Source organism: Daphnia pulicaria, chromosome 3 (genome assembly GCF_021234035.1).
Source record: "Daphnia pulicaria isolate SC F1-1A chromosome 3, SC_F0-13Bv2, whole genome shotgun sequence".
Lineage (NCBI taxonomy): Eukaryota > Metazoa > Arthropoda > Branchiopoda > Diplostraca > Daphniidae > Daphnia > Daphnia pulicaria.
In genome coordinates this window covers 9,191,367-9,203,913 of record NC_060915.1, presented here as the reverse complement: position 1 = coordinate 9,203,913, position 12,547 = coordinate 9,191,367, and the positions used below count along the sequence as shown (strand labels likewise).

Genomic DNA, 12,547 nt, shown 5'->3' with positions numbered 1-12,547 from the left:
TTTTTCTTTCATTTGACTTGGCATTGTCGGATGCAGCCCGAACCGATTTCATCAACACCCGATCAACACAGAAAAGAAAGTCGTTTGTTATCTTTAAAAAAAGTAATCCTATTTTTCCAGTAAAACTTTTACAATAGGGAAAAGTTTTACTAGATTCTTCTACTATTTCAGAACCACGTAAGTATTTTCTGTTGATAAAATCATTTGATACCAAAAGGAATGGATTGTTTATGTAAGTTAATTTAATGCCAGATGGAATCGCCAATTGATTCCATGGTATCAATTTTCATACGTACGCTTTCATAGAAGGCTAGAAGCTATGATAGACGTGATAATATAGTAAACTTGATTTTTTTTTTCAATTGCAAAAGAAACCTTTGAGGTATAAATTTTCAGTTTGTATCAGCATCTTGTCCTTGAACCTCATAATTACTTTTCTTTTTTCAATTGAATGAATTAAATTTTGTTTTGTCGTATGCATCAGCTTTATTATTGTAGTTTTCTTCTTTCTTAGAAATTTGGAATGAATCCCAACAACCCACAACACTTGATGGGGAGTTATCCTCCACATTACTTTCATGTGAATCCCGCAAGTTTGAATTGGCAGTGGAATCAAGCAATGCCTGGTCCTTCTACATTAAGAGGAAATTTCATCCATGTAAATCCAGCCTTTTTTCAAACAAATGTGGCCCCACTCCCTGAATTGCCAAACCCTAAAAGAATAATTGTCAACCCAAAGTTTTTCCCTCATGTTCAACCTGAAAGGAACACTGGAACTCCATCTGCTTCACTCGAAGTGAAAAATGTGGAAATAATTCCTGCTGTGTTAAGAGATCAGGCACCAAATTTGAACAGAGTTGTTATTCAAGAAGAAACCAAGGAAAAAAAGCAACACATCATGGCCTTGAACAGCCATAACTCACAACCGATTGCGCAGCACCATATGAAACCAAGCCCGATTCGACACATTTCTGAACGCCGTAAGTTGACTAAAATGGATTTCACAAATCAACCAATGAGAAGCAAATATAAATGGCGGAAAATGGAGAGCCCATTGAAAGCAATAGCTACCAAACATGCCTACAAATTGGTTCGAAAATCAGTTGTGAAATCTCCCAAATTGGCCAGTTTGTCAACCCATCGTACGCAGTATCATTCATCAAGACTTCTAACTCCTCCCAAATTTACAAGTACACCAACTGAAACGCAGCCTCCAATCAATTCACGTTTCAAACTAGATAACCGAGTTACCAAAAATAAGAAGAAAGCTACCAAGAGCTCAAGTCCTCGCGTGTCGCTACCCAAAGTTATTCAAAACAAGTATAGACTAATTCGTAACAAATGCTGGAAATCCAAGAATCTTACTTTGACGAAAAGTGGCATCAACCGTTCCATCATCAATCATCGTTCCGTTGTTAGTCGTTCTGTGGTCAATCGTAGCTTCACCAACTTCAAATCCCCAGTTTGCAGACCAATGGCGCATCACAGTAGTCGATTGCAAAGGTTGGCTGTTGTAATTAAGCCCAACAAGAGTATCAAGAAGACCAAAACTACTAAGAGCAAGACACGGAAACGTTATTATGATGACGAGGCAAAGGCCAAACCAGATGACGAAGTCCTTGATGACGTGGATGTGGAGATCGCTGAAAAACCTTCGGGGCCTAAGAATCGTACGCCGATAGGTGCACTGCCTTCTTTCATTACATTATAGAAACAGTTCTCCATTAAAATTGCATATTGTCTTGTTAATACTACTCCAGTTCTCTGTTGATCCACTTGGTTATTTGAAACTGGTTACAATTGTTTGCATAGACAACGGTCTACGGCCAAATGCTCATTGAAAAATCTCTTGTTCGAGTACCTGTTTTAATTATTCTATTTTTTTCCTGAATTAACTGTACTTTTTTGTGTAAGAAGAAAATACAAATTGATAAGTTTTCAAAAAAAAAAAATCAACATGTATGCCAATAGATTAGACGCATTTTAAAAATCCGCTGTCAATGTTTTGAGTAGACTTGACTGACTTTACTCGGGAAAATTATTCTCGTCCTTCGTGAAGAATATCCGAAGGGGTTTTCGTAGCCGTCCGTAGCCGTCCTTGAGATTCGGGGAATGATGCGCAGTTTCTACAACTACACGCGGCTTTTGAGTTGGTTTTTAAACTCCTCCGGCTCTAAATAGAGATTATTCTAAAACGCAATATTTTGGCTTTGAAATGCAACAATTTTGCCGCTATAGTCTTTCGTTGCTTAACAACCGACTGGAGCGTGATGGAATGCTAGTTACTTAATGTTAGACCGTTCAAATTCAAGTAGAAATTATAAGAAAATTGTAACTCTAGGAATAACATTTGGGTTGACGACTATCCTTCTGAAAAAAATAAACAAAACTGCTTATTGTTTAATAGCAACTAATTCGACAATTGACTTTGGCTTTAAGGTATTCTACAGCGATGTTTTCAAATTCTGTATTTGGATAGGCTTGCACTGGGAGACTGAAGCGACGTGACTGGGCCGAACGCTAACAGCCGAATGGGGGATATCAGTATAATGAACTCCTCCAGGGGACAGCAGGTTTAATAGGTCTAGGGATTGAACTATGCTTGCAGTGAATATAGCTGGAGGTCGCAAGATTTGAAATTTTTTTTGAACCGTTGCTCTTCCTGTTCTGTTAGTTTTAACTCAAATAAGGAAACAGGTCTTCAAGGTTTTTTCGCTGTATATGTACGAGGATAAGATGGCCTTTGCGTCAATGCAATCAGATATTTCAATCGGAATATCTTTCGATGGTTCAGCGGCCATTCTTTCAAGTCTCTAAAAAATATTGTGAACGGTTCGCCTAAAAATTGTCGTCAGCATTTCTCAGAATATAAGGTATCAAAGGCCATGGAGAATAACTCATTCAAGTAACTTGAGGCCCGATGTTCGATTGGCGCCTCTTATCGCATAAAGGATAACTAGGTTGCGTGATGTCAAATTCTAACTGCCCTAAAAACTTTGTGAAAAACTTTCGACAAATAAATGACAATTGACATAAATTGAATTGAATTGACTGTCGTCTGCTGAGATACAAAATTGCTGTGTAATCGCAGCTGGCTGCAACCGCTGCAACGTGTCACGAAAGTAAATCTAGATATTTTATATTGCGTTAGACGTCCAGTGCGTGCATTTATAAAATATCAACTTGTATACTCACGACGATTCACGATTAAAACATATCGTGATCGATATTTGAGCTTGTCTATAAATGCCTGAGTCGCCACGTGCAAAGGCCTCTTTCCACACACAGCAGTCGAACTAGGAAGTTCTCCCAATATTCCAGCCAACTAACTCTCGTGTTTGCCACGGGATTTTGTGTCAGGCTTAGAAATAAGAAATCAAAATAAGAAAGAATCTGTCTTTTTTCTGTAAAGTGTCAGTGTTTTTAAATTAGTCGGTTGAATTTTATTCGACATGCCGGGTAAAGAAGTTCTTAACGGAGAAAGTTCGAGCGCCAATGGAACGTCTGAAACGTTTCTTTTCACATCGGAATCGGTTGGAGAGGGGCATCCAGGTAATGATCCATATATTCCTCGCTACCCCGCTGTGCGTTGTATTGTTTATGTATACAACGTCTATTGATTTTGCTCTTCTGGTGTTTTAATTATGTTTGTTTGTTTTCCTTTAGACAAGCTCTGCGATCAAGTTAGTGATGCCATTTTAGATGCCCATCTAGCACAAGATCCAAACGCTAAAGTTGCTTGTGGTGAGTTTTCTTGAAATTTGGCACCAGTATATATTATTTATGATTTTTATTTTGTGTTTACAGAAACTGTCAGCAAAACTGGCATGGTATTGGTCTGTGGTGAAATCACCTCCCGTGCCATTGTGGACTACCAAAAAGTTATTCGTGAAACAGTCAAGCAGATTGGATATGATGACTCATCCAAGGGTCAGTTATTTTTTTTTAAATAACTCATTCAAGTATTAATAAATGTATTTTTCTTCCAGGATTTGATTACAAAACCTGCAATGTTTTGGTTGCCTTAGAACAACAGTCTCCTAACATTGCTAGTGGTGTACATGTTGACAGGGACGATGACAATGTTGGAGCAGGTAGAACACATTATTTATTGTTTTTATTAAGCATCAAATTATAATAGTTTGTTTTTCATTTCAGGTGATCAAGGATTGATGTTTGGTTATGCCACTGATGAAACTGAAGAATGCATGCCTCTTACGGTCGTTCTCTCTCATAAACTGAATCAAAGGCTCTCAGAGCTGCGTCGCGATGGCACTCTTTGGTGGGCTTGCCCGGATACTAAATCTCAAGTAAGCAGTATTGTTTTTATCTGACACATAAGATTATTTATTAATCACATCTGGTGTCTAGGTTACGTGCGAGTACTATTTCGACAACGGAGCTTGCGTTCCCCTGCGTGTCCACACTGTTGTTATCTCTACGCAGCATTTGGCCAAGGCTTCACTGGAAGAAGTCCGCCGAGACGTAATGGAGCACGTTATCAAGGCCGTTATACCCGCCAAATACATGGATTCCAACACTATTTTCCACATCAACCCCTGCGGGCTGTTCATTTATGGTGGACCCATGGTAATGTTGAAGAATTTATACATGTATTGCAATGTTATTTATTGATTGTCTCCTTTTTCAGGGTGACGCTGGACTCACTGGTCGTAAAATCATTGTTGATACTTACGGAGGTTGGGGTGCTCACGGCGGAGGTGCTTTCAGCGGTAAAGATTACACCAAAGTGGATCGCTCTGCTGCTTATGCAGCTCGCTGGGTCGCGAAATCTTTAGTCAAGGGTGGAATTTGCCGCCGCTGCCTTGTTCAGGTAGATTTCAAATTATCCTATCTCGTTCAAGACATTAATGTGTTCTGTTGTTGTATTAGGTGTCTTACGCTATTGGTTTAGCGGAACCGCTCTCAATCACTATTTTCGATTACGGCACATCCAAGTACAGCCAAGGTGAGTTGCTCGCAATTGTCAAGAAGAACTTTGACTTGAGGCCCGGTGCGATCGCCAAAAGCCTCAACCTCAAGAACCCTATCTACCAAAAAACTAGTACATACGGCCACTTCGGGCGCGACATATTTACTTGGGAGCAGCCAAAAACTTTGATTTTGTAAGACCTAACCTAATGTCGACCACCAATCTCCCACCCCTTAGCTAAACACTTGTCGTTTTTTTTTTTTTTTTTTTTTCTCTGCTTCCCAGTCCTTGTTGAGTCACTAGAAGATCTTATCCTTTCTCAGACCTGCTATTCTGTTATAATTCTACAGTGTCTCAGTGTAGGGGTTTCTTTGTCGGTAGCAGAAATTTGAGACAAGTCTCTTTTCTTTAAAAAAAAGCTGTCGACACCATCTCATGATATTATTTGGAGGTGGTGTACAGCGAAATGGAATCAAGTGTCTACCTGCTGCCGACTAGACGATCTCGCTGCGAATGTACGCCTTATATTTACTATTATCAATCCTTTTTTTTTCATTACCAGTCTTCTTTTTTCTAACGGCGTACGTTTGTGTTGTGTTTCCAAAAATTCGTCCATGGAAAAGAGCACTTTTTGGAGACACTCCGATGCTGTAGAGTTGCACCTTCTTCAAATATTATTGCTACTACACTAAAAAGTTCTTATAATGTGTGTCTTCTGTCCAACATCTATTCTGTTTGACGGGCGGGGCCATTTGACATACCCAACTTTTTTCGTCTTTTGAATTTTCTTTCCCTATTTTTCGTATAAAGATTTTGTAGACTTTTTGTTTGTTTTCTCAATCAGGGAATGATATCATTTGCCACTCCTTTAAACGAATGGAATAATGACCCTTCGTTTCTGTTTTTTTTTTTTAATTAGTGCGGTTTGAATGTATCTAGCGCCGCGCCTATTACGTATATTTTGTAAGGTGAGGGCCGGTATGAAACGAAAATCAATAAACAATGGTCACCAAAAAGAAAAACTCCAATATTATTCCAATTGTATTGTAAAATTTTGAAATCATGAAAGGGGTCATACCGTCTGTTTCCACAATACATAAGTGAACGAAGACAAAATATTCCAACCCAACCTCAAAAGGAAGAGAAGCTAGATCAAAGAAATATCGAGTACTCTACAAAATGAACTAATTTTTAAAAAGTGAAAAAGACGAAAACTTCCAAAGTCTTTTGTATCTTTTCTTTTTATGGATGGGGAGGGAGGAGTCGTAGTGTTCAAGTGCATTCAAAACGCTGTCGCTAATTCAAACAATCATCAATCACGCTCAACAATACCATTCTTTTAAAACCGTATCACATTTTGTGCAGCATCCGCCCTCTCCGATTATTATTATTTAAAAAAAGAAATCCAGGAAAATAAGAAATTAAGAAATGTTTCAGGGAGGGGGGGGGGGGGGGGATTGTGGAGAGTTTGAATACCATCACTATACACACACCAACCATACACGCAACTATTCCGTTTTCCACCGTAATGTACGGTCGTAAAATTGTTTCACTCTTTCTCTCTTGATATTCTGTTCGGCCATTAATTATTGCTGACAAGTTGGAGTAAACCAACTCCCTCCTTTTTCGTTATCGCATTTGCGATGAACAGAAAAGCAACGACTAGACAGCTCCACCTCCCCATCCCACTTTTGTGGATTCAGGTGAGTTTCAGTAGTAGGAGTCGCAGTTGGCGGGACAACACGTACTGATTCGCTCACTAATGTAGCAAGGTAATGTTTTGTTTGTTTGTTTGTTTTTTTCTTATACCCTCACTGGTTCGGCAATGGGCGCAGAACAAAAAATAAACGAAAACAGATAAGGATTTTTTGACAGGATCGACCAAGTCGATTGTGTCATGTGACAAAAAAAAGAACACGAGTTACACACTCTATATAAGAGGCAAAAAGGCAACGACGAAAAAAGTAGAAAAAGATCGGGGGGAGGGGGAGGGAGGAGGAGAAGATGCTAATCAACCGGAAGGGTTTTAAAAAAAATTTCAAATGAAAAATTATTGAACAAAACTTAACATTAGACATCCACGCTTCACCGATCATTGCGCTTGAGAGAGAAGTTTTTTTTTAAACACGAAAAAGACATTAATAATGAGTATTGCGCCTTGACATTGGACGCGAATCAACGACATCATTGTCACACAAGATTCACTCAGAAAAGACAAAAAAGGGGGAAAAAACGAACGTATCAAAAAGAGGGGAAATTGGAGAGCGATCAAAAAAGCAGGCGCCAGTAGTAGTAATTAAGGAAAAAAAAGAGGAATCAAAAGAAGGATAATATAATGTATAACATAAACTAATAGGAAATCATTGAACATCGCACAGCCGCACACAGGTACCGGTACCAATTCCCGTCTTCTCTTCTTGGTATTCACTTCCTCTTGTCCTTTCCTCATCTCATTATTACCGAATCTGGGTTTGTGTTTGAAAGCATTCACAGTCGAAATCAGGCACATCTTTTTTTTTCTTTTGGTGTTATATCTTTAGAAGTTTGTGGGTTCGAGATATCATCCATTCTTTTTTTTTAAATGAATCAAAAAAAATTTTAAACAAGCCAAAAAAACAAACAATTTAACAGATCATGTCTACATCTGACCTTCACTTTTCTTTTAAAGAGGAATTAAACGAAACTTTAAAAAATTTATCTTCCGAATGCAAGACTAGATTCGATTCCGCACAAACCGTTTGCGCCATTCTTTTGTTTTTCACTTTTTGTTTTTCACAAATCACCGGTTGTTGGTACTCAATACGCTAAAAACTGACTCGCATTTGTTGTTACCGTCACAAAAAATTTCTAATCAATGCGATGATGTCGGTTTCACTCATTCATACGCACGGTCACAAAACTATGGAAACAATAGGGGGGAACAATGAAAAAGCCCTTTGAGGGAAAGAATCGAAATGTTTAAGGGTTAAGGTCGTTAAGTAGCAGCAAAAAATCTGCATTCTCGAAGAGGGAAACGACAAAATGGTGTGTAGAGGAAGATCGGAGAGAAAACGCTAATCGACTAACTGCTGGACTTGTTTTGAAAACAGATATCCCCGGCAGATGAATGTTCGATTACAAAAAAGGGAGAAAAAGGAGGTGGGAGGAGGAAGGGAAACAGATGACCATTCATGGACAGAAAAGGCACGCAAGTCAGTCACGTCCAAATGGTTGAGCAACGAGTGTGGTACTACGCAACGACGAGATGTAGAATTCTAAGAGAACAGATGGGAAACAACTACTGAAAATGTGTGGGGGGATTGAAGCTTTAATATAACTACTACATCTAACTATGCACGATCGAATGCCGTGCAATGATTTGATCCTTTCCATATGGTTATTATTACTATTTTTTTTACTTTCTTTGCCTAGAAAACGGGGAATTATTTCAAAGAAAAATTGAATTCACAAGTTGGATTTCACGAAATAAGTAGCGCATTACTCGTCGTTGCCCATCATTCACTCGGCTTGAGAACTGTGACTCTACAAAAGAGGGTGGAAGGGTGGGGCGATTTAAAGGGGGGAGGAGGGGGTAACAAACGTACACATTTGATGGCTTGGCGCGACATATCCTTTCACAGTTGGTTCCACGTCTTTTTTTTTTTTTTACTTCTTTCACTTACGAGTTATTTTTAACGATACGCATGAAACATATCAACCAAGAAGCACAGCGCCTTTTATCACGAGTTAGTTGCAACATTGAAATTTTTTTAAGGGGGGAGGGGGATTTTCCGCTGTGCAATTCTGTCGATTCTAACTCAACTGGGTTATCACAGACTGTTCTGACATGCGTTTATTCGCACAATCAGCTCTTCTCTCTATTTCTCAATCTCACGCTCATTCGCTGGCTCATATTCTGGGTCTCTGGTTTCAATGATCACAATCACTGGGCTGTTCACTAACACAACGCTGCGCCTATTCCTCTTCTGTCGCCTATCTAGCGCATTGTCTATCTCTGCTTAACCCAATCAAAGGCACCGACCTTCAAGAGCAAATCCTACTAGGCACGCTCACGCAAAAAAAAAATGGTGGAAAAATTGCTCTTTTAAATGCTCACGGTTAATCAACGATAATATATAATAAAAAAAAAAGCAACGATTAACCGGTTTCACCCCATACACTCCTTTCACCGCGAGGGCGAAAGAGAAAAATGGAGTGAAAAAGAATTCGACCGGTTGATGGCAGTGAACCAACCCCAAAATGGAGAGAAAGATATTATGGGGTGGTAATTAATAGGGCAGGGAAATTCAATTTGTTAAAAGAGCATTGAACATGGTACGGCAGTACGATGAATGGCGCTTGGATATCGCACGAGGCTTAGGTTAAAATGATTTTTTTTAAATGTGAAAACAAGATTTTTTTCCCCATTGGATTACTCTCCACTTCCCCCTAAATTCCCCGACCTACCACCATTAGGCGTTATTATTGTTGGCCGTCGGTGAATCCTGGTCACAAGGACTGGGAGGACTGGTCGGTTTGGTCTGTATCAGTGGCGGAGGGGAGGTCGTTGCGAGGGCCGAAGCGGCTGAAGAGGCCCGTGGACTCCCGTTGGAGCCGGCGCCAACGCCCGGCTGAGAGGCGATCACATTAGATTGAACGTCCGATTCGGCCACAAAGGCTTCTCTAGGAGCGCTACCAACGCTGCTACTGCTGCTGCCGCGGTAGGAATCGCGACCTCTACTACTTCGACTATGCCCGGCTCCTGTGAGTGATCCTGCACGTCATGGATGGAGCCAGTTAGTCAATATCGGGTCAACAATGATGAGGAGTAAATTACCTTGACCCTGCGTTGGTAGGCCGTGTGGTGGGTGGCTGGCCGATCCAGTCGTCGAGGCGTCGGAATGAACACGCATGTGGATTCGCACTTGTTGCGACTGGCTGAATCGGCGGCCGCAGGTGTTGCATTGAAAAGGTTTTTCACCGGTGTGGGTGCGGATGTGTTGACGCAAGTGATCTCTCCGCCGAAAGCGTTTGCCGCAATAGGGACACTGGAACATGGTAACTGGTCCTTGGGGTGTCACGACTGTCACTCGCAACGGCTAAACACAATGACAACCAAGTCTAGGGTCAATTGAAACTCTTTAAAAAACGATTCAATGGATTAAGTTACCTGGTTTTGGGCGGACGGTGTTGGTCGTGGTTCGGCCACTGCAACTGCAGCAGGCACTTCGGACACAGCTATTGTCGACGCGGCGGCGGTCGGAGCGGGCTCTTGACGAGGAGCGTTGACATCAGATGGTGGGCGACCTCGCCTACTGAACGACGGTCCTGGTAACGGAGGAGGAGGAGGGTAGGTAGGCATTCGTTGAGAGGCGGTAGGCCCTTGTGGTGGTGGAGCAATTGGGATGACGGGTTGTTGTCGAGGAACCCAAGGTCCTTCGGGTCCAACTCCTATCGGTGGAGTGGCCACAACTACCGGGGGTCGTCCGGCCGATGGAGATGGTAAACCCACCGGTAAGGCGGCAGGTATTAATCGGTTGGTGAGTGGTGTTGGTGAGTACCTATAATAAAAATAATAACCAACATTTATTCAGCAATCTACTCTCTCTAACTTTTGCTCTTTATCGGTAATAACCTGGTGCCCATTAAGGAGGACAAAAGCATGCTGCTGTGATGTTGAGAATAGACATGCTGCTCGGTTCCGACCGGAGCGATAACAGGCGCGCGAATGGGCAATGGTTGAGGTGGACTTGAGCGTCCAGGAGAAGACGTAATCCTGTCATCTATCCTTGTTGTTTGATGATGATGCTGCTGCGGACTATCCACATCGGTTGACGATGACCGCATTGGTTCGGATACTATAGTTGGTCTTGAAACGTGATGGATTCGCCTGTCACCTGTGATGGGGGGGCTAACAGTTCCACTATTTCCCGGTGTTGGACGGCTCACAGGGTAACCTGCGTTTATGTTTTCCACTGATCCTGCACCTCCCTCACTCGTGCTGAGTGGCGTGTTTAAAGGTTCGGGAGCTACAGCAAATGGAAACAATGATGATGCCAATCCTGAAAAATAAAATAAAGGCATCACAATAAAATCTCATAAAACCAATGTATAGTTAGATCAGGACTGATCACTAAGAAGTAATAAACTAATTTACTATAATTAATAAGACAATCCCATGTGAAAATATTAAATTGACTGAAATATTGAGATGTGTCAATGAATTTACTTGACTGTGAAATAAAACAACAAGATAAACTCAAGTAAATGTGCAAAAGAAAGATTTGACCTTTGATTTGAAGATTTTCAGCTGTTCGAAAGAACGAGGCCATATCACACCCAGCTGACACAACCACCTCCCCTGAATACATGAAGGTGAGCAAAGAATGTAGATCCTTGAGGGGTACCCCTTGGAGGAACACGACAGGATGCTGGTGCTCAGGCACTTTGCTGAGGATTTCAAGAAAATAGGGACTACAAGCAGAAAGAATAACACGGTGAGCGGGGAACACCCTCCCCTCAGAGCAAAGGATAACATCTGTGAAGGTGTCATGTCTCCATAGGTCTTCTACCACAGCAGCAAAGTTCTGTTGGTGGTTATTCCAACGAAGAACAAATTCTTCAGCTGCCATTCTTTGTTTGCCTTATAGAGTCTATTCAAGTCTTCAGGTTTATGGGCAAGGTATTCTGAGTTCACATAGTAAAGGTGCAGTAAGTCCCGACCTTCATCACAAACTGACACAGCTGATGGAAGCTTGCTTGCTATTTTCACAATTATGTACAACAAAGTGTCCTGCAAAAGATGAAAAAATTAACAAAGATCACATTTAGGCCCCTCAGGTACAGAGAAAACTTTATCGATTTTTTCGAGAAAAAAACTCGGCAGACCACAAAAAACTACGTAGAATAATGAACATCGCAAAATTGTGAATCCTCATCCACTAATACATTTTGATGTCACTTCAAAATAACACAATAATTTACCTTTCACTGCTAGACACTTCCAGCCTCTATTCACGAAAAACACTACGAGCTGTCATAGTGGAATATGCGTCGTTTAGTAAACAGCAACTCCCGAACGAACGCCCGACCGAACGAAATGCACAGGCGAATTGGGTGTTCCAACAAGCCTCCCAGCTATAATTTATCGATATTTTATACTCAGATTTAAGTTTGATAAGACAGGCAACCCAATTTCACAACGACAACTCGTTACAAATACTTCCATGAAAAATGGATGCCCAACCAGTCACAATTTTCACACTCTCGAGTAAACGAGCATTAAACATTTGTTTATCATAAAATTCGTGAAATTTTTTTTTAACGACCGGTTTGATCTCAACCTTGTCCCCGGTTGCCAAACTCTTCTAATATTTTGAGTGAGAGCAGTGAGAGGGAGGCTTTGTCTTGTGTAAGGAAACTGGAAAGTAAAGTACTTAAGATAACAAAAATAAAACATGTTAATTTATCTAGATAAGCGGAAATATTTGTTGTTGCTTGGTAAATTCTTCCTCAAATTTTTCTAAATATTCAAACTACTAACCTAATGTTCTACTAACCGATAATGATTTGATAATGTGTACTCGATTTGATGGGCATTCACATTACATTGAAGAAATGGAATTGATCGTTATT

General features: G+C 40.7%; 3 protein-coding genes across 4 annotated transcripts; 2 read left to right on the top strand and 1 right to left on the bottom strand.

The window, feature by feature from the left end:
• The first annotated feature begins 36 nt into the window (after positions 1-36).
• On the top strand, positions 37-1,916 carry LOC124329135. 2 transcript variants are annotated; one of them, XM_046788172.1, is made up of 3 exons: positions 45-177; positions 253-382; positions 515-1,916. In XM_046788172.1, exon 3 carries the CDS (start codon positions 524-526, stop codon positions 1,709-1,711), a length of 1,188 nt encoding a protein of 395 aa, XP_046644128.1. In that variant the 5' UTR covers positions 45-177; positions 253-382; positions 515-523; the 3' UTR covers positions 1,712-1,916. The 2 variants fall into 2 exon arrangements, with proteins under 2 accessions (XP_046644127.1, XP_046644128.1); XM_046788171.1 differs by lacking the exon at positions 253-382 and having other exon boundaries at positions 37-177.
• A 1,343-nt stretch (positions 1,917-3,259) lies between these two features.
• On the top strand, positions 3,260-5,955 carry LOC124329134 (S-adenosylmethionine synthase-like). The gene is made up of 8 exons (XM_046788170.1): positions 3,260-3,552; positions 3,667-3,744; positions 3,808-3,930; positions 3,990-4,094; positions 4,159-4,310; positions 4,372-4,590; positions 4,652-4,834; positions 4,894-5,955. The coding sequence occupies exons 1-8, from the start codon at positions 3,453-3,455 to the stop codon at positions 5,128-5,130; spliced, it is 1,197 nt and encodes a 398-aa protein (XP_046644126.1). The 5' UTR covers positions 3,260-3,452; the 3' UTR covers positions 5,131-5,955.
• On the bottom strand, positions 5,207-12,266 carry LOC124329077 (zinc finger protein 865-like). Its single transcript, XM_046788054.1, has 6 exons — positions 11,897-12,266; positions 11,202-11,705; positions 10,548-10,974; positions 10,083-10,473; positions 9,750-10,011; positions 5,207-9,686 (listed from the first exon to the last, which is right to left on the bottom strand). The coding sequence occupies exons 2-6, from the start codon at positions 11,542-11,544 to the stop codon at positions 9,385-9,387; spliced, it is 1,725 nt and encodes a 574-aa protein (XP_046644010.1). The 5' UTR covers positions 11,545-11,705; positions 11,897-12,266; the 3' UTR covers positions 5,207-9,384.
• Positions 12,267-12,547: the final 281 nt, after the last annotated feature.

What these genes read in the sequence shown, in the direction of transcription:
- LOC124329134 (XM_046788170.1), top strand. Translation starts at nt 3,453, where the DNA reads ATGCCGGGTAAAGAAGTTCTTAACGGAGAAAGTTCGAGCGCCAATGGA. An exon ending in CGATGACAATGTTGGAGCAG is followed by an intron (nt 4,095 to 4,158) that starts GTAGAACACATT and finishes TTTTCATTTCAG; the next exon opens with GTGATCAAGGATTGATGTTT. An exon ending in GCCGCCGCTGCCTTGTTCAG is followed by an intron (nt 4,835 to 4,893) that starts GTAGATTTCAAA and finishes TTGTTGTATTAG; the next exon opens with GTGTCTTACGCTATTGGTTT.
- LOC124329135 (XM_046788171.1), top strand. Translation starts at nt 524, where the DNA reads ATGAATCCCAACAACCCACAACACTTGATGGGGAGTTATCCTCCACAT.
- LOC124329077 (XM_046788054.1), bottom strand. Translation starts at nt 11,544, where the DNA reads ATGGCAGCTGAAGAATTTGTTCTTCGTTGGAATAACCACCAACAGAAC. An exon ending in TGAAAATCTTCAAATCAAAG is followed by an intron (nt 10,975 to 11,201) that starts GTCAAATCTTTC and finishes TTTATTTTTCAG; the next exon opens with GATTGGCATCATCATTGTTT. An exon ending in CCTACCAACGCAGGGTCAAG is followed by an intron (nt 9,687 to 9,749) that starts GTAATTTACTCC and finishes CATGACGTGCAG; the next exon opens with GATCACTCACAGGAGCCGGG.